The 27,028-nt window shown below is 37.7% G+C and overlaps 11 protein-coding genes across 11 annotated transcripts; 6 read left to right on the plus strand and 5 right to left on the minus strand.

Annotated features, from left to right (window-relative positions):
* Positions 1-95: 95 nt before the first annotated feature.
* On the minus strand, positions 96-2,514 carry GCK72_014129 (uncharacterized protein; the record flags this gene model as incomplete). Its single annotated transcript, XM_053730152.1, has 6 exons — positions 96-242; positions 290-463; positions 519-1,373; positions 1,452-2,234; positions 2,280-2,351; positions 2,404-2,514. 6 exons carry the CDS (start codon positions 2,512-2,514, stop codon positions 96-98), a joined length of 2,142 nt encoding a protein of 713 aa, XP_053584924.1.
* A 251-nt stretch (positions 2,515-2,765) lies between these two features.
* On the minus strand, positions 2,766-3,706 carry GCK72_014130 (uncharacterized protein; the record flags this gene model as incomplete). Its single annotated transcript, XM_003090722.2, has 6 exons — positions 2,766-2,826; positions 2,883-3,016; positions 3,065-3,175; positions 3,277-3,393; positions 3,440-3,542; positions 3,600-3,706. The coding sequence occupies 6 exons, from the start codon at positions 3,704-3,706 to the stop codon at positions 2,766-2,768; spliced, it is 633 nt and encodes a 210-aa protein (XP_003090770.1).
* Positions 3,707-4,081: 375 nt separating this feature from the next.
* On the plus strand, positions 4,082-5,158 carry GCK72_014131 (uncharacterized protein; the record flags this gene model as incomplete). Its single annotated transcript, XM_003090728.2, has 5 exons — positions 4,082-4,232; positions 4,292-4,411; positions 4,463-4,559; positions 4,614-4,893; positions 4,952-5,158. The coding sequence occupies 5 exons, from the start codon at positions 4,082-4,084 to the stop codon at positions 5,156-5,158; spliced, it is 855 nt and encodes a 284-aa protein (XP_003090776.2).
* Positions 5,159-6,717: 1,559 nt separating this feature from the next.
* GCK72_014132 (uncharacterized protein) lies at positions 6,718-7,155 on the plus strand (the record flags this gene model as incomplete). Its single annotated transcript, XM_003090719.2, has 2 exons — positions 6,718-6,732; positions 6,970-7,155. The coding sequence occupies 2 exons, from the start codon at positions 6,718-6,720 to the stop codon at positions 7,153-7,155; spliced, it is 201 nt and encodes a 66-aa protein (XP_003090767.1).
* Positions 7,156-7,906: 751 nt separating this feature from the next.
* GCK72_014133 (uncharacterized protein) lies at positions 7,907-9,248 on the minus strand (the record flags this gene model as incomplete). Its single annotated transcript, XM_003108002.2, has 4 exons — positions 7,907-8,262; positions 8,669-8,777; positions 8,833-9,008; positions 9,053-9,248. The coding sequence occupies 4 exons, from the start codon at positions 9,246-9,248 to the stop codon at positions 7,907-7,909; spliced, it is 837 nt and encodes a 278-aa protein (XP_003108050.2).
* A 628-nt stretch (positions 9,249-9,876) lies between these two features.
* On the plus strand, positions 9,877-13,533 carry GCK72_014134 (uncharacterized protein; the record flags this gene model as incomplete). Its single annotated transcript, XM_053730153.1, has 11 exons — positions 9,877-9,898; positions 9,953-10,050; positions 10,127-10,405; positions 10,453-10,605; positions 10,652-11,120; positions 11,178-11,265; positions 11,315-11,476; positions 11,521-11,971; positions 12,020-12,172; positions 12,222-12,432; positions 13,262-13,533. The coding sequence occupies 11 exons, from the start codon at positions 9,877-9,879 to the stop codon at positions 13,531-13,533; spliced, it is 2,358 nt and encodes a 785-aa protein (XP_053584925.1).
* A 1,410-nt stretch (positions 13,534-14,943) lies between these two features.
* On the plus strand, positions 14,944-15,643 carry GCK72_014135 (uncharacterized protein; the record flags this gene model as incomplete). Its single annotated transcript, XM_003090717.2, has 2 exons — positions 14,944-15,150; positions 15,209-15,643. 2 exons carry the CDS (start codon positions 14,944-14,946, stop codon positions 15,641-15,643), a joined length of 642 nt encoding a protein of 213 aa, XP_003090765.2.
* A 136-nt stretch (positions 15,644-15,779) lies between these two features.
* Positions 15,780-17,073, minus strand: GCK72_014136 (uncharacterized protein; the record flags this gene model as incomplete). Its single annotated transcript, XM_003107718.2, has 4 exons — positions 15,780-15,947; positions 16,029-16,838; positions 16,895-16,974; positions 17,019-17,073. 4 exons carry the CDS (start codon positions 17,071-17,073, stop codon positions 15,780-15,782), a joined length of 1,113 nt encoding a protein of 370 aa, XP_003107766.2.
* A 309-nt stretch (positions 17,074-17,382) lies between these two features.
* On the minus strand, positions 17,383-18,721 carry GCK72_014137 (uncharacterized protein; the record flags this gene model as incomplete). The annotated part of the gene is made up of 3 exons (XM_003090723.2): positions 17,383-17,463; positions 17,518-18,463; positions 18,513-18,721. 3 exons carry the CDS (start codon positions 18,719-18,721, stop codon positions 17,383-17,385), a joined length of 1,236 nt encoding a protein of 411 aa, XP_003090771.2.
* Positions 18,722-19,738: 1,017 nt separating this feature from the next.
* GCK72_014138 (uncharacterized protein) lies at positions 19,739-23,028 on the plus strand (the record flags this gene model as incomplete). Its single annotated transcript, XM_003107856.2, has 6 exons — positions 19,739-19,818; positions 19,864-20,187; positions 20,232-21,685; positions 22,003-22,113; positions 22,161-22,822; positions 22,897-23,028. 6 exons carry the CDS (start codon positions 19,739-19,741, stop codon positions 23,026-23,028), a joined length of 2,763 nt encoding a protein of 920 aa, XP_003107904.2.
* A 3,055-nt stretch (positions 23,029-26,083) lies between these two features.
* Positions 26,084-26,852, plus strand: GCK72_014139 (uncharacterized protein; the record flags this gene model as incomplete). The annotated part of the gene is made up of 2 exons (XM_003107940.2): positions 26,084-26,285; positions 26,410-26,852. 2 exons carry the CDS (start codon positions 26,084-26,086, stop codon positions 26,850-26,852), a joined length of 645 nt encoding a protein of 214 aa, XP_003107988.1.
* Positions 26,853-27,028: the final 176 nt, after the last annotated feature.

Consider the following 27,028-nt stretch of genomic DNA (forward strand, 5'->3'; position numbering starts at 1 on the left):
CGGATGGGAAAACAAGGACTAGAATGTGTGTAATATGCTAATATAAATAGTTTAATAAATTACGGAAATTCAAAAATATACAAAGAGTGAACCGTTCACCACCAATCATCATCAGCGTTTGCTCTCGGCTGATCCAGTTCAAGATCCAATTCGTCAGCTAGAGTTACTTCAACTTCTCGTACTCTCGGTGGTTCTGTGGTCAGTTGAGGTGTTTGATTGATCGATTCAATGGGTTGAACAGGCTGAAACAATTGAAATTAAATGTATTAATGTTTTGAAAAAGTTTTACATTGCTCGTCGTCGGGTTCTGATTTCTGGCAGCAAGAACTTTCTTCATATATTCAGCCATAACTGGATCAACTCCAGCAAACATAGGGTTATCGGCGGATGTAGGTTTTTCAGATTCTTGAGCTTGTTGCTGAACAATTGTTTGTATAGGTTCGGGTTCCGGCGTAGTTGCAAGCTGAAAACACAAAATGAATAAGATGTATTATACAATGGGTGTCAGATTTACCAACCTCGAGAATCCGATTTCTTCTGTCTGTCTGATCTTTAGCAGCACCACGAGCTTGTAACCGTTTTTCGAATTCTGACAGCTCCGGTTCAACTGGTTTTACAGGCTCTATTCTGTTACGAACTTGTTCAGAATTTTTCTCTGAAACAACCTCAGTTGTTCTGACTTCTTCGAAAGACTTCTTTCTCGCCGGGGGAGATACTACTCGCATTCCTCTCTTCAACCAAGAATCACTCTCTGGCTTCTTTACTTTTTCTTCGGAATCATGTTCTGAAGGAACTGGACTTTCTATAATTTTCTGAGATTTTTTGACAGGTTTCTGTGGGGATGACGTCATATTGATAGGAGAACCTTCATCGTCAATAACTGATCTATGAAGTGCTCGGCAAAAATCATCGTAAAGCTCGACATTGGATTCATTCTTATCAAAAACTTTTTGAGAAATTCCAGACGTTGAGAAGTGTTCAACAGATGCATCAAGTTCTTTGGCAATATCATCCAGATTTTGAATTCTCTGTCGAATGTTCAAAATCTCCAACTCTCCATCAGAAAGTGAAGATGTTGATTCTGAAGGCGAAACCGATCGAAACATGATTTTTGATTGATGTTTAGTCAGATTTTGAACTTGCAGTTTCTGAGAAGATCCTCTTCCAACCATTTTTTGCATTGTTTTTATCTCTTGACGAAGAACATCTCGTTCAATTTCCAAATCTTTCAACTTTTCTGTCAGAACTGCTATTCGTTGTTGACTCAATCCAGCGATTCGCTTCCATTTTGCTTCTTTCGCAGAATATTCAGCGATGGTTTCTTCGACGGCAGACTGAACACGTTGAGTGGTTTTTAGCCGAATTCGTTCAATCTGAAAGAATAAAAATAATTGTTTGATGTTTTGCAAATTCAGTTTTCTAACAGTTTCAATAATTTGGATAAAACTCACTTCAATCTTTAGCTGATCGTTCTCTTCTTTCATTTGATCGTAGTCGCCAGTTCTTCTGATTTCCACTTTACTTGCTGCCAGTTCTTCTCTCGATTCGTTTAATGCGGTCATGGTTACATCTAACTCTCTTTTTACTTGGCTAATGGCACCAGTTTGATCTTTCAAACGAAAGTTATCTTCCATCAAGTCTCCTAACCGTTTTCTCGTTTCATTGGCATCGTGCTCTAGTTCGGCAGTTCTCTTCTTCCACATGCTAACTTCAGCTTCAACGGCCATTTCTGATCTTCTTCTATCAGTGGTTTTCGATGCAGCTACTTCAATTCGTTCTCTTTCTAGCCTCATTTCTTCTAAGTCTTCTTCCATTCTTTTTTGCCATTCCTCTTTGGTTTTCTCAAAGTTTTCCTTGTTCAGAGTCAGTTCAATCGCCCTATTCTCAACAGTTCTTTGTTTGGCAGCCAGGTCATGTTCTCGTTCAGCAGATCTCATTTCCATGCGATGTTCTAGAGTTCTTTCTCTCTCAGAAATCTGATCTAGCAGTCGATTTTTCTCTTTTTCTAGTTTTCCTAACTGAAGTTGATATTTAGCTTCGAATTCTGATCGTATTGATGCTAATCTCCGCTCGGTATCTTTTCTATCTCTTTCTCTGACTTCATCCAGCTTTCTTTCATATTTTCGCTCGACTCGTCCACAAATTTCTTGAGCAAGAAGTTTCATTTGCATATCAATATCGACAGAGCTCGAATTCCCGATCTGATGATTATTTGGACGAGCCACGGCAATCGGCTAGAAATTTCACTTTGTGTGCCCCTAATCAATTATGTTTCTTACCTGAGGTCTACTTGAGAAGTTCATCTTATCGACATTTTGATTTTTGGATGCAACATGAGTTGGTACTTGGGTCTGAGATTTACAAAACTCAGAGTATTTAATAAAAAAAATACTTTATGCTTACCGTGCTATTCAAAACTCTATACAGGGATCTGGTCAAAATATTCTCCATGTCAAAACGTTGTTTTCCAAGCCCGTCTCGTTTGAGAATTCCAATTTGATGTTTGCTTCCCATTTTTAAATTGCATTACAACAATATGTACATATATCTGAACAAAAGCTGGTTCGTAAAGTGAATTTTTCAGTATTTTTTCAAGTTTTCAAGTATCAAATGCGGAAAATAACGCCATAAAAATGATAACAAGCTACAATTGTTAAAAAAAATTTTATTTTACGGTAGGGGTCCGAAAACAAAAAGAAAACTGTAAAAAAACATCGTCTACAACACCCTAATAGTACATTTTTGAAATTCTTCTTCTTTCTCGATTACCACGGTCGTTTTGTCTCTCCAACATCGAGATAAGCAGTACGCTTGTTGAATGTTGGTCTAAAATACAACATATTCAAATAGAAGATTGAATTGTATGAGTAAAAATAACATACGTGTAATAGTCGTCTTTGGATGGATTGGCGAGTCCTTTATCCAAAAGTCCTGGGAATTTCTCTTCAATAGTTTGAGCATTCACGATAACCTCTTTTTGTGGCATCGATTCGAGGCCTCTCAAGTGTGTCCAATCCTGAAAAGAATAAAAGAAAGTGAAAACTATTGGATGCGAAATAAATACCTTGACTTCATATTTCCAGTAATAATAGGCGGTCTGGACAACGACGAACGCCATGAGCAATTTTGGAACGGTAACTCTGACAGCAGTTCCGTAGTAAACTCCGAGAGTTGGCTGAAAATAGGTATTAGTATTTTTTTAGTGTATCACATTCTTCGAGATATAGTAAAAATGAAGAATAACATATTTTATATACTCAATGTATAAACACAAACCTTGAGGTAATGAAGATAGAACTTGTCCCATGGCAGTCTGTAAGCAGTTCTAATTGGGTTTAATTGACGATGAACAGCATCAACAACGACTGGCTCATCAGCATGAAGATGTTGATCCTAAACATCAAATTGATGAAGAATTTTGAAAGTTTCTATTACTTACATGAACCCATTTCTTTCTCCATTCTCGTTCAGCTGGACTCAAACCAGATGCACGAACACGCTCATCCGCCATGTGCAGTTCAAGAGACATGCGATCATTGACTCTGAAAAAGTTGAATACCATAACTCAACTCCTAGAAGTCAAACTTTGAGCAATATACCTGTGGAGTGGCTTGTCACCAGTCTTGACAAGTGCCGGTGGTGGAACTCCGGACCGGGTGTACGGCGAATTGCCCGTGCGTTGTGGTTTTACATACTGGTTACCCATTTGAACCTGAAAAAATATTTGCTTAAATAGTATGGAAAGAATAAAAAGAAAATTAATTCAAAAATCGATGCGGGTTAAAAGATAAAGGTTTTAAAAATCTCTTAAAAACCAATAGAATAATAAAAATACTTGTTATCAAAATAAAATGAATATATTTTAAAAAAATCTTAAAGAACTGTATAATTTCTTGAGTAAAGGTTGCCATGGAGTAAAAAGTCCGTTGCGGCTTGCGGAAGGAGGCGGGGTTTAGGGATGCAAGGTTGCGGCGCGCTTTTTCTCCGATTTTTTTGGCTCTTGCAAAGAAGTGACAATAATATGATTGTTTCCACGTTTGTTTTGAATAATTTCAGCAAAACTGTTCAAATTTCCAGCAAAATGTCGGGTACAATGCGGGACAAAACGAACGACAAGCAAGGCTTCCGATTTGCGTGGCCATTTCCAAAGAAACCGTCGTTTCTGTATCGGATAAAATCGTACATGACGATGAGTCTAGTTACTGCATGCTCTAAAATGATGTTCTTGGGAGGTATGTTTATTTTGAAATTGTTTTCTTTCCTTTATTGAATTTCCAAAAACTTTGTTCAGGTTCTAACAAGCTCATATGCCACAATAAGGATATATTTGTCAAACTTTTACAAAACGAGAAGCAACCACTCATCACCGTTTCAAATCATCGTTCAAATATTGACGATCCCTTGATGTGGTGTAAGTTTCTTTATAGTTCATCATTAAGCTTTATCAATTTTTCTGGTTAAGGTATTCTGAAGTTTCGTGAATTTTGGCGTTACAAGGATCGTCATCGGTACACTCTGGCTGCTCATAATATCTGTTTCACTAAGCAATTTCACACCACGTATGTTATATCTGGAAATTTTCGATTTTTCAATTTATCAACTCTAAATTACAGAATGTTCTCATTAGGACGGTGCGTTCCATGTGTCCGTGGTGAAGGAGTCTACCAGAAAGGAATGGATTACTGTGTGGAAATGCTGAACGATAATAAATGGGTTCATATATTTCCGGAAGGAAAAGTATGTGTCGCAGCTAATGAACCATTGCGATTCAAATGGGGAGTTGGGAGACTCATTATGGATTCGACAACGGATCCGTTGATTCTCCCGATTTGGTGCAAAGACATGGAGAAAGTATGGCCGATTCATCCACCTTATTATCCAAAGTTCGGAAATGTGGGTTTTATTGTCTAGGACTGAAAAATTGTTTATTCTCCCACTAATTTCATTTCAGTCTGTCGAGGTATACATTGGAGAGCCATTCTCGTTGTCTGAACTCAAAAAGACTATCTCATCTAAATCACTGACAACCGAAGAAATGCGGAAGATTATTACTGACGAAGTACAGACTCGTATGTATCAACTCGGCGAAAAGATTGGAGATCTTCCGAAAGGATCTGCTTTAGAAGTTCTGAGAAAGAACCGTCCAGTCGAATATTGATAATTATGTGTTTTCAAATTTTAATAGTATTTCATAGATCTTTTAGGTATTTGTTGATGTCTCGTTTTCTATTGCAATTTCTAGATATTTATGTGATATTACTTGCCTTCTTTCATGTTATTTTCCGATTGTCCCCGATGAATTTTTGCTCAAATCTTATCTCGAGATCATCTATTCTTTTTCATCTCTCTTTTTCAGAACGGCGGATTTGAGTCGTTGGTTTAATGGTGTGCCAAACGGCAGAGCACGGCAGATGACGGCATGTCAAACGGCCGAGAGAAATGATGAAGATGCCAGATTCTCTTGGATCCATGGAAAACAGAAATGTCATTTCGCATGGAATCTAATAACATATGGGGTTAACAACTTTACATTCAGATGGCGGGGGAAGCAGATGCACATAGTTGATCTTTACAGAATGCTGTGTGAGGGTTGATTCCTGAACTTGGAAAGAGAATCTTGGAAAAATATTCATGACAGAACTTCTAAACATTCTTGAAAAATGCACCAAAGCTCGATGATCTCGAACATTGTTGAGTTCAGATCAGTCATGAGATAATAAGATGATTAGTTTCAAGTCAACATATTGACAACAACTGCTACAAGAAAACACGGATTCGAGGTTTTGTTTTGAACTTGAAATAAAATTTCAAAGGGAAACATTTAAATTCCATATCGTTCAATTGGGATAAATTGTCGATTGATCTTTCAAAAAGCTCAAAGATTATTGAGGGATGACGTTCATGTTCGTAACATTCCCCCCATCACTTATCATTGATACACTTTTCCAGTTGACACTGTGTACATGTACGAGGGAAAAGCTATCCGGTGTCAAGAGATATCTTCCTTCTCTGATGAAAACGAGCCATATGACTTGAACGTGTGCTCGCACAATTCTCCTGCACACTTTGACGTTTTTCGCGGTAAGCGCTTACTTTTCTCTCTGGGATCCAATGGCAAAACGAAGAAGAGAGATGATAAAATCCAATCAAAAACCACACACAAAATGATATCCGTCTCTGATAACACCATTTTGTTTGTTCATTTCCCTCTTTCTCGATTGAATCCAACGATTGATACAAGAGCAAAAGTGACCTATGTTTCTCGTTTATCACTGATATCTGACGAAGAAAAAGATGAAAGAAAACACAAAGATTGTGAAAAGAGAAGCGAGTTGATGGTCCCTTTTCTAATAGAGATCACGAGCCTTCAGGAGAGAGAAAACAGGCGTCAATAGACTAGGCGGAGTCATCTTTCCTTCAGTATTTTCTTCCTTCCCCAATATCTTTTTCTTCAGTTTCTTGACTCATTTTTCCTCTGAAATATACCTTCATACTTCTTTTCTATTTACCTTATATCTATATCTATCTGATTATATCTATCTGATCCGTACGTATCAATATAAACATTTTTCCTTTTCAAATATCAAGTACCTTCGATTCGCTAGACCGCCTCCTCAAATTTAGATTTCTAAACTCTTAGTTCACAAAGTAATATTACTGGTTTTTGATTCAGGAACTATTTATTATTATATTACATATATTCGGTCTGAAACTATAATGAAATCATCTTATGTAAGAGTTTTATGATTATTTTTTTCTATAGTGATTTAAAATGAGGCTTAAATTAAATTACTCTTTGGCGAAAGGGTTTCCAGAAGATTAGTTAAGGCAATCATCGGAAATTAGGAAAAATTAGCAAAAAATAAATGTTTGCTAATTCCTTCAAACATTACCTTCACCTCGACATTTCTTCCAATTTGTCTTATTTATCAGACACTCATACTGAACTTAAATTTTTCCACTACTCAGGATCAACAGCGAAAGATGGTGAACTCCCGTAAGCAATCAATCGTCGAAGCTGCCGAGGCTCATTTCGACAAGAACACGTTGATTCTGATCGTCAACGTCGTCATTCTCACTGTTCTTATCTCTCTTCTCTACATGGTTGCCACGTCAGCAATGGCTGCCAGCGGCGGACCACACAACGAGAATTAAATCCATTCATTATTCTTCATCTTCTCTCTTCCAGATCAACGTCTTATAGTTTATTTTTTTGTAACCGGTAAGTTAAAAAATGAGATTGAATAGAAAGCATTAAATTGAGAACGAACGAATAGAGCTAGGTTTTCAGACAAGATTACAGTTTTGTGTGAGACAGAGGGAAGCTGAAACAGCATTAATCATTTTGATATTTTGGTATTTTTGAAAAAAAAAAAAGATGTGTTTTTCCTAAATCAGAATTAATTCTTGAGTTCAGCCATTTTCAAAGAATTCTCCATGTTTCTTTCAAAACGTACTGTATTTCAAACTTTCTTTTTGCAAAACCTACAGTACCCCTGAGATTAATCAGTTCAATCCAATACAATAAAAACAATTCATTTCTCTGATCCCAGAAACAAAATGATCTGAGAGTCCTGTCTTTAAACTTTGACCTAAATTCCACAGTCTGCACTAAACGACCGCATTCTTTCTCCTCTTTTTCAAAAATTCTCTCGTTGTTTGTCTCTTCATAAAACGTGACGATTCGCAAGTGCAATCTCCCATTTTCTTTTTCTTCAATGTCCACACAACAACTGCTTCTTCCCCACTTTTCTCTACCAAACTCATAAAATGGCACATTTCAAAAATGAGAAAATTGAAAAAACACACAGAGAACAACAAAAAAACAAGATGAATTCTTTCAGGTACTTCAACGAAAACCTTCATTCAACCCGTCTTCTCCAAATCTTTATCAACTCAAAAGCACCTATTGATCAATCAAAATCGATGATGATTCTTTCAATTTCTTCGCCAAAAACTCCATTTGTTGCTCTTTTTTCTCTTCTGAACACAATGGACAAATCATCTTCCGTGACGTGGCAATACACGTATAACATGCCACGTGTCCACACTTCTGTCCAATCATCGGAATAACTGATGGCTTGTCACAAACGATACATTCGATATCAAATCCTTCCATCGTTGATCTGAACTTTCGATTCAATTTCTGTTTTTTGACAACTCTTTGACGAATTTTCTCGATGAATGGATATGTAAGAAGTATGACGTCACGGAATGCGTGCCACATTAATTCTCGATTTTGAGTATCATAGTTGATTGATGCTGTAATTTTATAATTTGTGTCTCTATTCATTTTATTCTATTGAATTCATTGATCCTTATGATATTGCTATCAAAAGTGAATGGAAATGAGAGGTTTTATTCTGAATTTCCAGATGAATCCGACATTTCAAAGTCATTTTTGATACAGTAACTTGGGTCAAGATTCCCGATTTCTATTCATTTAACTTCTCATTTGACTTTTAACCTTTTTTCTCAGATTTTCTAATCTTCATTCTTTTTCAATCAATTCGTTTTCTTCTTTTCTTTTCCTAGTAAATCGTTTTTCTTCTCTTTCTTTCAGTGATAAGATGAACACAAGTTATCTCTCTATTACACTTCTTTCCTCCTGAAGATTCAATCGAAAATAAGAAAAAAAGAAAGAAGATTCTTTTTTTTTCTTACTTACAAATCGTCGGTTGATTGTTATTCCAGTTCCGAAGAGAAAGTATACTTTCAGTTAGAGTTGAGTGGCCACCGGAACGGAGAAAATAGAGGAAATGAAGAAGACTTCCGAGCTGAAAATTGACTTTTATTTAAAAATTTCATAAGAACGTTTTCAACTGAACTCACCTCAAATATGGCTTCAACCTTTGCATACATTCTCATTATTTCGAGCCGTCCACTTAGTTCAGTAACTCTTCTAGAGAAATATGGAATGAATACTTCAACAAGGAAATGTCCAGTTATCACTTTTGGAGTATATCCGGAATAAGAAATATCCATTTGTTCTTGTCCTGGGGAAACACCTGAATTATCATTAAATTTATAGAAACTTTCTTCATTTTATAACCTCTCGAAAATCGATGAGTCCATAAAACAGCTTCTAAAGTAATTTTCAATTCTGGTCGTAACTTTTCAAATATTCTTGAAACCCAAACTGGCATCTGATTAACAACGTCATCCACAGAATCCTGAGCAATTGAACGAATTTCAGAATCGAGAACATGAGAATCCAATTGATCAACTCGAAGACATCGACAAGCCATTTTTAGTGCAATCTGGAGATGTAAAGCACTTGGATACTATTGAAAAAGAAGAAGAAGAGAGACAATACAGAAAAAGGAATAGATGATAAGAGACAGAAAGAGAAAAAGAGAGAGAGTACGATGTAGTCGAAAGACAACAAAGACGCAAGACAGTACGGTAGGATTTGATTAGAAATGAATGGATACTGAAACAATTTATGAAATTGAAACAACTTCTAGAAAGGACTAGGCGAGTGTTACACTTTAAAATTTGAGGAAAAGACAAAAATGGAGTGAGGGGCAGAGGAAATAAACGGATAAATGAGATTTCCTGATTCTCATAGAATTCGCTAGAATCGGAAAATGTTCATTCTGTTTCCAGATAATTTTGAGTAGTACAAAAGAACCAGAAATCTTTTTTACAGTAACCACGTGATATTTTACATTATTTTCTGAAAACAAATGCAAAACGTGGTGGCATTGTTGTCCCATCCTGATCCTATAACCCTTTTTGCGTCCGTCATACTTATTCAGATTTAAAAAACAAACCACGAGCAGAGTTCTGATTTATTTCTATTTCCATTGGTGCAGAGTTAACAAAAACCAACATTCAATTGGCTGACTTCATCAATTTAAGTTACGACACATAATGAGTACTCCTGGAAACAAACGTAAGAAAACTAGAATTTATTGAAAAATGTGTTCACGATGCTTTTGGTATTTAGGATCAGGTTGTAAAAAGGGTCCAAAAAATGGAAAAAAGAGACCGGGAGGTACCAAAGAAGGAGCATCGAAAATGACCGGAGTCTCTCAGATTTCTGGAGTAAGTTTTAACTATTTGAAATATCGAATCGCTTTTTGTGGAAACTATTTCAAGTTAGATTTACACACTGTTTCAGTTGAGTGGTTCATCTGGTTTGAATAAATCGAATCGATCGAAAGAGGGAAAGAAAAAACAGTCAAAAGGAAAGCCATCAGCAGTTTCCTCTGCTGCTTCGAAAATGGAATCGAAAATGGAAACAAATGAAGAAGAAGACGATGAAGTGAAGAAGAAAGTGAAGAAAGAAGGACCGAAGAACACATTTCAGACAAAAGATGGAAAGAGTTATCGAATGATCGAACATCTGAGAAATCCAGTGAATTATGGAGAGTTTTATATTGCTGATGAACAGGATAAGGTAAGATTTAGAGGGGGAGTTCTCAATTTTTATTTGATTCATTCCAGAAATACATTCTCCGCCTGGAACCTGCAAAACGTGGAAAGCTCCAATTCACTCATGAAATCATCACTGAAATGGCTAAATTATTCACAGGAAGCGACAAAATTCCAGTCATTCGATGTGTTGAATTTGCTAATAATGAGAAATTGGGAGCCAATGTGAGACATTTTCGGAATAATTGTAGAGAAGATGTTGCCTTTTCAGTACATTGTGTTGTCTCCGTACTCTTTCCAACTCTATGAAATTCTGAAAGTGATGACAGTATTCACTCCAGGATGTGCTTTTAATGTCAGCTTACAATGTCTTGAGGCGATTCAATACATTCATCAAGCGGGTTTTATTCATCGAAACATCAAACCAGCGACGTTCAGCATTGGATATGATGATCAAGAGACTAAAGTCATGCTCACTGATTTCCGTTTAGCTCGAGCTCACTTCGATAGCCATAAAAAAGTTCGAGCAGCTCGTCCTCGTGTCAAGTATGGAGGAACTGCAAGATACGCGAGTATTGCTGCACTCAAAGAACAAGATCAAGGAAGAAAAGATGACTTGGAATCTTGGATTTATATGTTCTATGAACTTTTGGATCCAGAACAAGGGATGAGTTGGAGACGTATTCCGAGATGCAATATGTTGATTAAGGAGAAGGAAAACTTTAAAGCTCATCTTTTGCGTTAGTTTATTTGAAAATTTCTCTACATCCATATTGAAATCTCCATTTTGATTTCAGCGAATACTTATCAAAAAGTTCCAGTTGAGTTCAAGAAACTCGTTGATATGGTTCATGCGATGAAATATGATAGCACTCCGGACTACGCGTAAAATATTCAAAGACAAGTTGAATCATTTTCCTTCCATTATTTTCAGAGCATTCAAAGATATTGTTGAAAGTGTTGGAAAGTCGAAAAATCTCGATTTGGCGACTTGTGATTGGGCTGATAAGTTGAAGTCAGATATGTTCAAGACTGCAATCAAACAAGCTAATGACAAATCTACGGGAAATCGATGTTCTGGAAATGACGATTTTGAGTGGGGTTGAGTCAAAAGCCGACATAGTTCAATTCCTTTTTTAGATTCAAACAGAAACCAGTTCGAAAGATAATGAATCCAGATGATATCATCAAGAACGGCCAATTCACTTGGAAAGTTGTCAATCTTTTGGGAAGTGGAGGATTCGGAGATGTCTATAAAGTGCATGATATAAAGGATAAAAAGAAACATTATGCACTGAAAACTGAAAGTGAAGAAGGAAAAAAAGTGATGCTCCGTCTGAAAGTGGAAATGCAAGTGATGATGGCTATCGCAGAAGCACGCAAATCTGGTGAAAAGCCAGTGATTCCGGGAAGAAATGATGTGAATAGTCACTTTGTTGAGTTTGTGGACCGTGGAAAAAGTGAAGATTTGAAATGTAAATTCATTGTGATGAGTCTTGTTGGTCCCTCATTGGATGATATTCGGAAGAAATATACAGTCAAACTTCACGAGAAACACAATCCATATGTCATTTCAGTTCAGAGTTTATATGTCAGTTCTCTGAAATTCAAGACTTGATTACTTAATTCCTTTTTACAGGCTGTCCAAGATCTTCATAACCTCGGATATCTTCATCGTGATATCAAACCAGCTAATTTTGCTGTTGGATTTGGACCAGCTGAACCAACAATTTTCATGCTAGATTTTGGAATTGGAAGAAGTTATTTGGATCCAACTACAAAACAACACAGGGTAAGATATTCCTGACTTATTCAATATTGTAAGCACAGTTTGCTTTCAGGCTCCTCGTAAATCTGTCAAATTTCTCGGAACACTTCGTTATGCATCAAGAGCTTGTATGAAAGGACTGGATCAGGGACGGAAAGATGATCTTGAGTGTTGGTTGTATATGGTTCATGATATCTTTGATCCAGTTAATGGTCTTCCGTGGAAAAATGTCAGAAAACGTGATGAAATTGCTGCTGCAAAAACTGGATTCTTTAGTGGAACTTGTGAGTTTGGCCAATACTGAATGGGTACCGATATTTTTGGGTACCTACTCTTTGGGTACCAGGTGATCTTTGGGTTCCAGTGATCTTTGGGTACCGATTTGAGATAACTATTCTTTGGGTACCAAATGATCATTGGGTACCGGTGTTCTTTGGGTATCGAATTGAGGCACCAACTCTTTGGGCACCAAGTGATCTTTGGGTGCCGCTGATCTTTGGGTACCAACTGATCTTTGGGTACCAACTGATCTTTGGGTACCCGTGGCACTCAAAACGTTTTTTTGAGAATTCCGAAACAGTGTCCTGGAAAAAGAAGAAAGTTTACACAATCTGTGTGATTCTTATGCGGGATCATTTTCCACCATTCTCTTAGGCTTAGGTTTCTTAGAAGTTCGGAAAAAATTGACAAAATTGGTTATTAATAGTTTTTGTCAATTTTTTTCCGAATTTCTAAGAAACCTAAGCCTTAGAGAAAGCTGAGATAACAAAAAAGTGCCTCTCACACACATTCAGCCCCACACCTTCAGCCAAAAAATTGTCAAAAAATTCGAAAATTTGAGTGATAAAAAGATGAAACAGGTACCCAAAGATCAGTTGGTACCCAAAGATCAGCGGCACCCAAAGATCACTTGGTACCCAAAGAACACCGGTACCCAATGATCATTTGGTACCCAAAGAATAGTTATCTCAAATCGGTACCCAAAGATCACTGGAACCCAAAGATCACCTGGTACCCAAAGAGTAGGTACCCAAAAATATCGGTACCCATTCAGTATTGGCCTGTGAGTTTTTGTTCCCTCTGATGAGTTCAAATTTCTAAATGAATTTACAGTGAAAAAGAATAAATCAGAAGCTCCAGAATCATTGAGTGCCATATCAGCATATATTGATGACTTGAAGTTCCAATCAACTCCTCGTTATGACTTCATTGTGAACTCTCTTAAAAGTACTGCAAGTGATGAAGGTGTCACCTTGAAAGAATTGAATAATGTTGGAGGATGGGTTGGACATTTGAAAGAGAAGGATTTAAAGAAAGAGAAGAAAGTTGAGAGATTCTCGGATTCTGAATCTGATAAGTTGTCTGAATCTACTGAAGGAGAATAAACTCGAATTGAGCTACTCGAATACGTTTAAAAATAAAGAGATAATTGTATTTAATCATGTAACATCACTGTACCTTTCGAATGTTTGTCATGGGGATACTCACTTGGAACAAAATATGATTAAAAATATCAAAAAGTCCCATTCAGAAATAACATAAATTGAAATTTATTACAGTAACCTACGCCGAGAATTTTCTACAGGATTTGAGAGAAAATAAGGTATAAAAAATTCAAACATGATTTTTTACTATCGAGAACAACTGATCAGAACCGTCTTTTTTGTTGTTGTTCGCTCACAAAAGACCCCGTTCCAAGTTCAAAGTTCATATCTGAGTTCAAATCTGTAGCAGTTCTTCCTTTGACAGTTCTCATTTGTAGTACTACCGGATTTTTTGATATTTTGTATTATATTTTATTCTCCGTGAATAGTTCCATTAAAACATATTACCGGATTATTTCTCTGAAACTGTTTTGGACACGTTTCAACGAATTCATCAAGTTGTTGTTGTTGTTTTATGATCTGTTGACTGAAATCATCATCATAATTAAAGGGGGACTGAAGTATTCCAAAAATCGAGATTTTTTAATATGGATCGACTCAGAATTTTATAGAAAAGAGAAAAGTCAAACGGATCTGCTGAATAGATATTTATTTGGTTTTTCAAATTATTCTCTCAATTTTCACATTTTTCCTCTACACGGCGAGAAAATTTTACGTTGAAATATAATGAAAAAATTCCATGCGAGAGACCCCGACTGATTTTCGGACCTGGCTCCAAGAGACTTTTCTCTTTTCTATAAAATTCTGATAGTGAGTCGATCCATATAAAAAATCTCGATTTTTGGAATACTTCAGTCCCCCTTTAAAGAGATGAAACATCAAAAGTTCTTATTTCAGTTGACTTCCGAATAGATGATCGTTGTTCCGACATGCTTCTAAAGTTATATTTTTTCATCATGCACTCGTCTGATCCTATCTTGAAACTTCTCGGCTGTATTTTTCCTCAGTTCTTTCTTCACCCCATGAAATATCAGAAACGTCACTCTTCAATTTAGATCAACACATCATTATTGTTCTTATTCTTTCGTTGACATATTGTGTTAATGGACATTGTATTCTATGTTCTCATGACCCTAATAAAGGTCCTATCTTGTGCAAATTGACAACTTAATAATGTAAATACAATGACCATAAAATCATTCAAGATTACCAGATAACCTTGTCCTTTGGTCATCTATGAGTGCACAATTTGGGATCAATAGTGTTCACTGAGACTCCATCTGACTCCATTCTTATCTTATCTTCCCAAATTGGGCGGAGTCTGAAGGTCCACAAAGAATAGTATAAAAGGAGTTCTGATCAACGATAGTCATTCATTCTTGTACGACTAGTTCACCTATTCGATACAAAATGAAATTGATTGTCTTCTTTGCTCTTTTCTCGCTGGCTGCTGCTCAATTCGGAGGATATGGACGTGGTCGTGGAGGTCCGGGTGGTCAAGGAGGTCCAGGAGGATTCGAAAGAGGACCAGGCGGATTTGAAGGAAACACTCAAGGAAACGAGTTGACGTATGAAGCAAAAGGAAGATTGATTTGTGGATTGACAGGAGTCGATAAGGTTTGTTTCACTTCTTTCTCTTTTCATTTCTTTCTTTTTCTAATTTTAGCCTTTTCAGGTTCGTGTTGTTCTCTGGGATCGTTTCCGTGGAAGAGAGAACATTGTTTACGATGAAACATACACTGATGTCGTTGGAAACTTCCGTCTTCGTGCCACTCGTAATGGATTTGATGGAAATTTGATTCAGCCATTCCTCACGATTTATCATGATTGCGATGATGCGGCGACTCCAGGACTTCGTAAAATGACAGTTCAACTGCCACCTCAATACACGAATCAAGGATCTTTGGTTCTGAAGTCATTCGATGTTGGAACATGGAATCTGGAGACTTCTTTTGCTGGAGAAGAGTTGGAAATCCAAGGTGGAGGACTCGGTGGACGTCCAATTGGAGGTGCTTTCCAAGAAGGAAACAGAGGGCAATTCGGAGGAAATAGAGAAATTTACGCTCATGGAGGGCGTACCGACTTCGGAGAATCTTCCATCACTGTTTAATAACTATGATTTTTTCTGCTATACTTCTCAATATGTATCTCAAAACTCAAAGCGAGTAATAAACATTCAAAGTATTTTTTTTGTTTGAATTCATAAATTAAACATAACACATTCATATCAATACAGATGGAAGAGATCAAAATGTCATATTATTGTATCCATCGAGAGCTTGGAATCCAGCTGTCACAGATCTTCCTCCAAAGAACCTTCCGTTCATCATGACAAATGCTTTTATCGCTTGAGCACTGTTCGTAAATTCAACAAACACACGAACCCGTCGACCTTCTTCTTCTTCAGATCCATTCTAAAAAGGAACATTTTGATAATGGAGGTTAGAATGATTTTAACAACTATACTAATTCACTAAAAATAACAATTAACTCACTATATGAACAATGACATTCACTACTTGTCCACACTTTTCCATTTCTTCTTTGATTTCATCTGCAAACTCTTTCTTTCCGTCTTCGTTGGAAACTTCTGACACTTCCGTCAAATTCCATAGTTGAAGAACTTTCGTAGCATTTTGAACAGCTTCCATCGAATTTGTAGCAAAAGTGGGTGCTTTTGGAGTTTCACCAACAATGTTTCCAGCACGAACTCCAACTTTCTCTACCTGCAGAGCTGTACTCATTCCTTGTTCGGATTTTCCAAGTCCTTGTCCTTCCCGGTATCCATGCTTTTTCATAATATTCGCTGCGATTCCAAGGCCTCTACTCGTAGCTTTTCCAAATGCAGGAAGGAATGATGGTGGCTTGAATGAAGGTTGTGGTTTGTCTTCTTGTACTTCATCATTGATTTTAATAACTTCTGGTTCTGGTTCAATGAGCATTGTTGGAGGCGCAATAGCTGCTCCTTTTGACCGTTTTTTATCCTCTTCTTCGTGCTCTCTTTGTAATCGTTTAGCTACTTCTCTTGCTGTTTTTTCTCTTTGTTTGCGATCATTTATCTCTTTCGCGAGTACTTCGAAATTATTGGGAACCATCGGATAATACTCACATTTAATATGTTCTTCTCCGAATATCATCACACTTTCGTCAGTTGCTGCCTTAGGAAGGAAACTTATATTTTCAGTAACTGGATTCGCACGAATAGGTTGAAAAGGTTTTGGAGTGACGGCAGAAGAAAGCGGACGATTTCGGGCGGAGAGATCAATTACTGGGGGAGGAGGTGCTGATGATTTAACTGTTTGTCTCTGTAAAATTTGTTTTAGGTATTTCTATATTGGGTTGAGATTTTATTAACACTGACAGCTTTTTGTTGTAATGCAGCTTTCTTCTGGGCCAGTTGCGATTGCAAAAAAGCCATTTGAGTGTTGAGCATCGGTTTAGCTGAAATATTCAATTTACTAAAAAACCGAAAAATGGTATTTCACCTTGTTTAGCTGCAGGTGGTCCCATCGGAACGTCATCTTCGTCATCGTTGTACATCGTCTGTTACTTCAAATTTAGTTTTTGTTTCTGTTTGTCGATCTAGAAGGTACGTTATTCAGATTCCCTACTGCTCACACAGTTTCATAAAATTCCGAATAACATTGAATTTAAAAAATTTATTGAAGGTGCATGAAATTCATATTTGAAAGAATTTTTGAAAGAAGGATCGAGGCGGGACAGTGACAAAAAACAGATTTCTAGCGAATATGACTAACTGGGAAAAATACAAATGCCAAGGAGGTTAGAACGAAAACATGGAACAACGAGATATCAGGTACAATGCAATGTGAAAGTACAACAATGATATTAATATTGAGCAGAGCGTTTGTCGCGTTGCTTTCCACGAACCTGGTTTCTATGCTTGTCAGCGGCATCGTGAACAGCAAGCTGTAAAAATTAAGAAATATATCTTAATCTGGGAAAGAAAAAATAACAACTTACTCTCATCTGTTTGTTTACTGAACTCTCTGGCGCCAACGGAACAGCGCCCAAATCAAACACATCACGCAATACTTCATTATGCATCAACTGCAGTGCAAGCCCTCCATGGAGCAGGTCGCAAGTCATGTCGTAGAATATCTTTATACCACACGAATCCAATGACAACGTCTGTTGCCCGATTTTCACGCATACAACAGGAGCGTCGTCCTCGTCGGCAATAAACGAAATAATATCTCTCACTGCATATCTCTGAGCTCTTTTATCTTTCTTAGTTTTTTTCTTGGAGCTGTCGTTCATCATTTTTCGAAGGAGTTCCAGAACGTGCTCTTTGTTTGGGAAGCGATATCCTGGACGAGCGTCTTGCATAAATTCATGTAGAAATGCCAAAGTTTCAGCGGCCGCTAATCGCACTTCAAGCTGACTGGAAGCTAATAACGTCACGATTTTTGGCTGGTCGGCAACAGCTTCGTTGATTGTGTTCAAATCTGCGTCGAGTGTAATGATACACCAAGCAGCTAATGATGTCGCGACGAGTTTCGCATGTCCGACATCATTGGAAGATCCAGAAACTTTTGTATTGGACCAGGCGAACCTGCATGCTTTCGCATTTGCAGACACATCATCATCTTCGCTACAGCAGATTCGATTGACTATAGCCAAGGAATTTGCACAAACCGTCCGGAGGAAGACACATCTCGATGAATCCATCAGAATCGTTCGCATATGAGCCATTGGCTCATCAATTAGATCGGAAATTTCTTCACCAGTCTGAACGGCAACAAGACCCACTAGAGTAGCTAGCAGCTGGGCTTCGGTGTCTTGCTTGTTTCCCATTTTCGATACCATTGTCATCAATGTTTCCTTGTACTTGTTGATGAATTCAGGAACGGCTTTCGCTCTCAATGCAAGATTTACACGATGAAGTCCGTCATGTCTGATCGTTAAGCTGAAAATGTATGAATTTTTAACCGAAAGCATTTAAATAGATATTATACTTTTTATCTTGAGCTCTTTCCATGTTGTCAACGAGTTGATCGTAAATATCATTCATGTCTTCCACATCTCCCATTATCGATTGCATATCTTCATTATAAGTGAATGCCGACGATTCGCTATCGTCTGAATCTGAATCTTCTCGGCCGGACTTCGCAGGTCCAACGTACGGATCCTTGTCTTTGTTTTTGTTTCTATTAGATTTTCCCATTTTCTGGATTTTCTGAAATAAAAACATTTAAGCTATGTCAACATTCTAAGCATAAAAAAGGAAGAAATATCATAAACCACGTAGAATTAAAGACAGAAAAGTACAGTAGAATATAGGCAAGCAACAGGCCTGTCACTCATTCACGTGCAAAGAACTGTTAACAAAGCGCGTGATCAGTTCTTTGTGCTAGATAACAATCATCAGAAATAAATAGCATGAAAACATTCGAAATGGAATTGATTTAATAGAAAGAAATGCAAGTATATAATTTTAAAACATTAAAACCAGAATTTTGGTTGCATTTAAGGAGAATGGCTAATAATTCCAGAACTCTCCAGTTAAAAACTTAATAGCAAACATTGTGAAATTGGCGATTGGAAATGACGGGCAACGGTTCACAAAACTAAACGGGTTGTTTTCTACTAGACGCAGGAGGCATGCCTCTATTTTCGTTACGAAATAAACAACAACTAGTGATGTCATAAAGAGAACAACTCAACGAGCATAGAAAGAGGATGAAAATAATATATTTTATCGATTTAAATTAGAATGCAGAAAATCGAACAAATACACGAAACTAAGAACAAAACATATGAGCCAAAAGAGGAATTTGCACTGTCAACCTGTCTTTCTGTGTGCGAGAAACGTTTCTGAAGACATCTGTTGCAGCATTGCGCGTAGACGCAGCGTCTAAAGTTCACGGTCGCTTATTTTTGCGGAGTTGGAGAGTGCGCTCCGTTGAGAATCGTTGAAGTTTGCACTGAATTTCAATGAAAAAAATTTTGTCAAGTTCTGCTGCTTCTTACGAAATTTTCAGAACATTTTTTTCAACATTTTCAAAACAACCTTGTTCGAATATTCATCGAAATTTGATAAACTTTCTTTTATGTTAGATACAAAGCCGTTGGTTTCTGTTAGTTTTAGGCCCTGTGCTTCCTGACTGTTTTATTTTGCAGCATGTATTTATTTTTTATGTATTACTATGATTTTGGCATTTTTCAGTGACTTCCAGTCACAATGGGTTACGATTTAGCTGAGGTAAAGAAAAAGTTTGCTGCGAAAACGGTTAACTACGTAGAAAAGAAGGATCCGAAAAGGTTTGCAAAATCACATAAACAAAACAACTTATTTTTATTTTCCAGTATCCTACCACAAGCAGGAAAACGAAATATTCTGATTACTGCTGCCCTGCCATATGTTAATAATGTTCCTCATCTTGGAAACATCATTGGGTGTGTGCTCAGCGCCGATGTTTTTGCTAGGTACTGCAATCTCCGAGGCCATCAAACTTTCTATGTCGGAGGAACTGATGAATATGGAACTGCTACCGAAACCAAGGCTCTCCAAGAAAAATGTACACCACGAGAGCTTTGTGATAAGTATCATACCATTCATAAAGGTATTTATGAATGGTTTGGCATTGACTTCACCCATTTCGGAAGAACTACCACTGATCATCAAACAGAGTGAGGTTCTGCTGTATAGATTTACAATAAAAATCGAAATTTAGGATCTGCCAAGACATGTTTATGAAACTTCACCAAAACGGCTACACTTCAACACAGTCCGTTGATCAATTATTTTGCAACAACTGCGATAAGTTTCTCGCTGACCGTTTTGTCACTGGAACATGTCCGTATTGTGCATATGATGATGCTCGAGGGGATCAATGCGACGGATGTGGGAAGCTGATCAATGCTGTGGAATTGAAGAACGCGAAGTGTCATATGTGTAAAAGTGCTCCAGAGGTGAAACAATCAACTCACATCTTTCTTTCTTTGGATAAGCTTCAAGAAAAAACCGCAAAGTACTTGGATGTAGTGATGAATGATAATCCGGACTCTCGATGGTCAGCAAATGCAGTGGGAATCACAAATTCCTGGACGAAACTTGGATTGGAACCACGTTGTATCACTCGAGACCTGAAATGGGGAACACCAGTACCACTAGAGGGATTTGAAAAAAAAGTTTTCTATGTATGGTTCGATGCGCCGATCGGTTACCTTTCGATTACGAAGTGCGTTCTCGGAGATGATTGGACAAAATGGTGGAAAAATCCGAAAAATGTCGAGCTGTATAATTTCGTTGGAAAAGATAACGTTGCTTTCCATGCTGTTATGTTCCCATGCTCTCAACTAGGAGCCAATGATAATTACACTGTTGTTAATCACTTGTGTGCTACCGAATATTTGAACTATGAGGATACCAAGTTCAGTAAATCGCGTGGAACTGGAATCTTTGGAGATGCTGCTCAAGGAACTGGAATCCCTGCAGATATTTGGAGATTCTATTTATTGTACATGAGACCTGAAAGCCAGGACACTGCATTCAGTTGGGATGATTTCGTGCTGAAAGTGAACAGCGAGCTGCTGAACAATCTCGGAAATTTCATCAATCGTGCGCTTTCATTCGTCAGCAATTTCTTCAGTGGTGTGATTCCTGAGATTCAGTTAACTGATGCAGACGCCGAATTCCTTGAAGAAGTCAATAAAGAATGTGAACAATGGGACAAACAATTCGATCGAGTGCATCTCAAAGACGCTGTGAAAAGTATTCTGAATGTTTCACGCTTAGGAAATCAGTATATGCAAGCTCAAACTCCGTGGGTACTCATGAAAGGAAGTGATGAAGAAAAGAAACGAGCCGGAACAATTATCGGAGTAGCTGCCAATATTGCTTATCATCTAGCTGTCATTCTGTACCCTGTCATGCCTTCGATTTCAGCTACGATCCGCGAGCAATGTGGTTTGCCAAAACTTCCAATCTTCTCTCCGTTCCCTATTAATTATCTGAAATCGGGACACAAAATCGGAAAACCATCTCCTCTTTTCCAAAAGCTTGATCCAGTTCAAATCGCGGAATTTAAAGCAAAGTTCGGAGGATCACAAGACGCCCAAAACGCTTCTCCAGCCGCCGAGAAACCAAAACAACAGAAGAAGCAAGCTCCCACCAAAGACAAAAAAGGTAAATGACATATCAAGATTTACACACTTCACATTTTTCTTCTACTGTATTTTGATATAGTGGTTTCATGCAAATCGGTGTCTTCTCTGCAAGCTTGTCAATTTCAGTTTAGCTTGGGTCATTTTTCGTTTTTTAGGTGAAGGTTGGCGGACCAGGCGAGCTGAGCAAAACATCGCAAGCAACAAACTCATTTACTCCAATTGCTTAAGAAGACGTCGATTGCATGCTGATTATTCCCTTTTTTATTCTTTCCTTCTCCGTCCATTTTCTCTTTATTTTCTTGGCACCTCACACGTTTCAATTGAATATCATTTCAGGCGGAGACAAGAAGAAGATGGCCTCCACTGCTGCTTTCGTCGAACTTGAACAGGGAGCGAAAATGATTTCTCAACTACTCGCCCAAAACATGAAGAAATTCGAGCAAGCCAGTATGGTACTACTTCTAAAATACTAAAACATACCGAATCTGTTTCAGAAGCTCTTTTCGCACGCAATCAGTTACAAAAACTGGAAGAGGAAAACAAACAACTCATTCTGGACGCCAAATCTCTTCAACATCATTTGATTGAGTTAGAAACAGCTGCAGGCATTAAGCAGATCCCTAAACCCGTCGTTTCATGCACTCCAACACCAACTTCTACTCCCGCTTCCGGAATCATCGCTGAAACTCCAAAAAGCGCCGAACCAGCTCCAGCGCCAGCTGCTGAACCAAAGAAAGCAAAAGAACAGAAGAAGGGAAAAGGAGGAGGAGCTGCTGCAGCTCCAGTGGACGATTCTATCGATGTGGGACGATTAGACATGCGCGTTGGTCGAATCATCAAATGTGAAAAACATCCAGATGCTGATGCTCTCTACGTGGAACAAATCGATGTCGGAGAAGCTTCTCCAAGAACTGTTGTATCAGGACTCGTTCGTCATGTTCCTCTAGATCAAATGCAGAATCGTCTTGTGGTCGTTTTATGCAATCTGAAACCAGCTAAAATGCGTGGTGTTGAGTCACGAGCGATGGTTATGTGCGCCTCATCTCCGGAAAAAGTGGAAATTATGGAAGTTTCACCAGACAGTGTCCCAGGAACTCCGGTTGTCTGTCCGCCATATACTCACAGACCTGATGAGCAGCTGAACCCCAAAAAGAAGGTGGGTTGAATTAAAATAAAGTATTTTAATAGTTTCTTTTTCAAAAATAGAAGTACAAAGTAGTTATGTTACAGATCTGGGAAACAGTCGCTGAGGACTTGAAGGTTTCTGCAGACGGTTTTGCCGAGTGGAAAGGACAACCACTTCTTGTTGGAAACGCAACTAAAATGACAGCTCCAACTCTTCGTGGAGTTCATGTCAAATAAATTTTTCTGGCATTTAAGTTTTGTTTCGGTTTCTCATTACAAGTTGTTTTCCTTTCTTTGTTACATCACACGTTTATCTTTATATAATTCTTTAATGTACCCTCCGGTTTGACATCTTTCTATCAATTCGGACTCGTATTGTTTTGTTTCTTTCAAACATGAATATCTATCTAAAAATAAAACACTTCTTTGAAAATATACATCTGTAGAGAACATTCGTCCTTTTAATCGAGAATCAATACTTCTAATTGTCTGAAACTCAGACACCATCGTTTTCATTTCTTACAGAAAATGGGAAAGAAAAAGTCTGGAAAAGTAGCCAGCGGACTCAACGATGAAAGGTTTTCTCGCATCAAATCGGATCCTATGTTCTCGGGACTCAAAAGTTCCGAAAAGAAGGTATAATTCAATGGATGTCTGAAAAATACTTAAATTAATTGAGGTTGTCATTGACAAACGATTCGCGGCCGCTTTGACCGATGAACGTTTTTCAACACGAGCAAAAGTCGATATGAGAGGAAGAAAACAAAAGAAAGTTATCGGAAATAATATGCTAGATTTGTATGAATTAGAAGAAGAAGAAGATGTGAATCACCAAAAACCGGGAAAAACTGAAAAGAAGCTATCAAAAAGTAAAAAGGTAGAAGACGATGTGGATAGCGAGCTTGATGAGTTTTTTGACGAAGGCGATGACGAGGTTGCCGAAGATGTTGAAGAAGCTGATGATGAAGAAGAAAGTGATGAAGAAGTTGAAGCAGAAAAAACTGGTTTGAATGGATTCAAAAAACTTGATCTGGCTCGTGGTGAGGGAAACGTTGATTCTTCGTCGGATGATGACTCGAGTGACGAGGAAGAAGCAGACGATGACGACAAAACTGATGGTATCGAATTGGATCTAGCTAATTTAGACAAGTAAGACATATTCCAGGACTGAGATGTTCTAAATCAGTTTTCTGATATTATTTTTCTTTTTCAGAGATGTTGATCAGGTCGAGTGGACTTCTCGTCGGTTGGCAGTATGTAATCTTGAATGGGACAACATGAGCTGTGAAGACATTCTCATGCTTGTCAAATCTTTCACGTATGTCACGTAATCACTATGTTGTAATCCATTTTCTGATTTATTCCAGCCCTCAAGACGGAGCTGTGGTTTCTGTTGGTATTTATCTCTCAGATTTCGGAAAAGAACAATTAGACAAAGAGGAAAAGACAGGTCCACTGCTCAAATTGTCGAAACCTGTGGATGAATACAAAGAAGATGAAATGGATGAGTAAGTTCTATTCTATCAAAAGTTCTTAAAACTGGTATTTTTATTTCAGTGAAACTCGAACTGCCGTTCGTGAATATCTCGTCAACAGACTCAAGCACTATTATGCTGTTATCACGTTTGATTCAATTCCATCCGCAGTTGCCGTGTATGAAGAATGTGACGGATTTCAATTTGAAGAGACTGGGCTAAAAATGGACATGCGGTTTATTCCAGATGAAATGGATTTTGAGGTTGGAATCTGTACCAATGAACAATCCAATTGTTTTATTAATTCAGGAAGATCGTGTGAAAGAGTTCCTGAATGCTGAAGACGTCAATATGGCGAAGTACAAGGTGACGAAGAAGTCAAAAAGTGCAATAATCTCCACTGGAGCCAAGATTACTTGGGACGAAGACGATCCAATGAGAAAGAAGAAGTTCCTCGAAGCATTCAATGGAGACGAAGAGGCTGGTAAAGATCTGATTGTTGATTCTGATGATTCAGATGACGACGAGACGAATAGAAACACGCTGATGGCTCTTTTAAATACTGACGAGCAGAAGTCAAAATTGGATATTGACTGGGAAGGAGAAGAAAAACATGACGATGAAAGTGATTCTTCTGATGGCGAGTATGTGAAAGTGGATGATGATGATGAAGAGATTGGCGTCAAAAACAAGAAAAAGAACTCAGACGACGAAGAAGAGGATGCGAAAAATGAAGAAGAAAAACTAACTGGTTACAAAGCGTACAAAAAGAAACAGAAAGCCAAGTTAATTGAGAATAAACTGAAAAGAAAAGGAACGTCAGGCGGTGCAGAAGCCAATATCAAAACCGTTGCTGCTGCGGAAACGATTGCTAATGATGACAGATTTTCGGCGTTGTTCACTGATTCTGCATTTGCCATTGAGCCAAGTTCGAAAAAATTCAAAGGATCACTTCTTGTTTCAAAACAGGCTGAGCAGAAGTTGAAAGGATCTCTGGCTTCGAGTGAGCAAAAACCTTCGTCAAAGCCGGAAGACCTCGTCCAGAAGTTGAAGAAGCAAGCAGATAAATGGAATAAGAAGAAGTCTGCGAAAAATTGATCTATTGATTGATTTTAAGTTGTTGTGTTGTTTTTATTGTTATGTTACGTTTTTATTCATAAATTTAAAAATAAGTACTTTTAAAGTTCAATTGGGTCCACTTTCAGCTTTTTCTCCTTCTTGTGAATGCTGCAAATAATCTGGGATCATCGATCATTTCATCATAATAAGTATGATAAGAAATTAGTTCTCTATAATCTGATAAGCGTTTCCGATTTGCAAACTCACGGATCAGTTTCATGGTAGAAGAGAGATGAAAAGATCGGCGGAAAACAATGCAAGAAATTATTTGAATGGATGTACAGGATTCAGAAAATGAACACGAAATTTTTAAAATGATTCTCAGGTTTTTTCAGAATTCTTCAAAACTTTTCAGAATTGAAATTGGTATACTGTACAGGAAATCAGAAGAAACAAATAAAATCAGAAAAAGGAGATAAGTTTTTAACAGTTTGAACTTGTTGAATTCTGAAATAATTTCATTCCTTTTGATAAGGAATATGGAATTCAGAGAATGAGATGAAACATCTATTCTTTAACCAATTTTATTTCCTTTTTCCATTTTTACATCAGCAATAAAAAATGCACTCGAAGACTCGAGAAAACAATCTTGATGTTGCTTGTCGCATTACGTCAAACTCATAAAAAAGTAGAGACTCCGGGTTTGGAATCATATAAAATCAACAGAATAAAATGGAAATGATTCAGATTTCAGCAAAATGAAGCTCATTGTCTCACTTCTTGTTTTGGCTGGTTTCGTCAGTTCTGCTAGAAACGGAATTGATTTCATTCAACCGGTTACTGTAGCCACGTTCCAATGTATTAAGAATGCCGGCTATTCGTTCGTTATTCCACGTGTTTTCACTTCCCTTGGAAAAGTTGACACTACTGGAGTCAATAATGTGAAGAATGCCAGAGCTGGTTGGTTTTCATCAATATATTTTCTAGTTCCAATTAAAATATTTCTTGAAAATCGTATTTCGAAACGATTTTAGCAGTTCAATTAAGTTCTGGATTCAACACAGATCAAAATTCTTATTTTCAGCCGGTTTGACTGATGTCGATGGATACGTGTTCCCATGTCTTTCAACCAGTTGTCCATCTGCTGCAAACCAAGTAAAGGCTGCATTGGATGCTCTCAAGAATGCTGGAACTAAAGTATCTACCCTCTGGCTTGACATCGAACGTCTCGCGTGGCCAGCCAATCATGCCAGTAACCGTGCATTCATCGAAGCAATGGTCAAAGAAGCACAAGCTTATGGACAACAAGTTGGAATCTACAGTAACTATTACAACTGGCAAGATATTGTTGGATTGGATTACCACGGACAATCGAATTTGATGCTCTGGTGGGCAGCATATGACGGAGTGAAAGACTTCTCGAAGTTCGCTGCATTCGGAGGATGGACTCGTCCAACAATCCATCAATGGGAAGGAACTACTGCTGGTCCATGCGGAGTCAGTGTCGATATGAATTATGTTCCATAAAGTCTAGATTGTGTTCATGTAAATAGAACAATAAACTGATTTTCATTCTTCAGTTTTCTCAAATCTCTGAAATCTCTGAAATGTAGCTGAGAAAGGTCGAAGTCGAGGCGTTGAATGAGTTCTTTTGATCTGAATAGTTGCGAAACAGAAGTGATAAGAGATTGATAAACGAAATA

The sequence above is a fragment of the Caenorhabditis remanei genome, chromosome IV, assembly GCF_010183535.1.
Source record: "Caenorhabditis remanei strain PX506 chromosome IV, whole genome shotgun sequence".
In the NCBI taxonomy this organism is placed as follows: domain Eukaryota; kingdom Metazoa; phylum Nematoda; class Chromadorea; order Rhabditida; family Rhabditidae; genus Caenorhabditis; species Caenorhabditis remanei.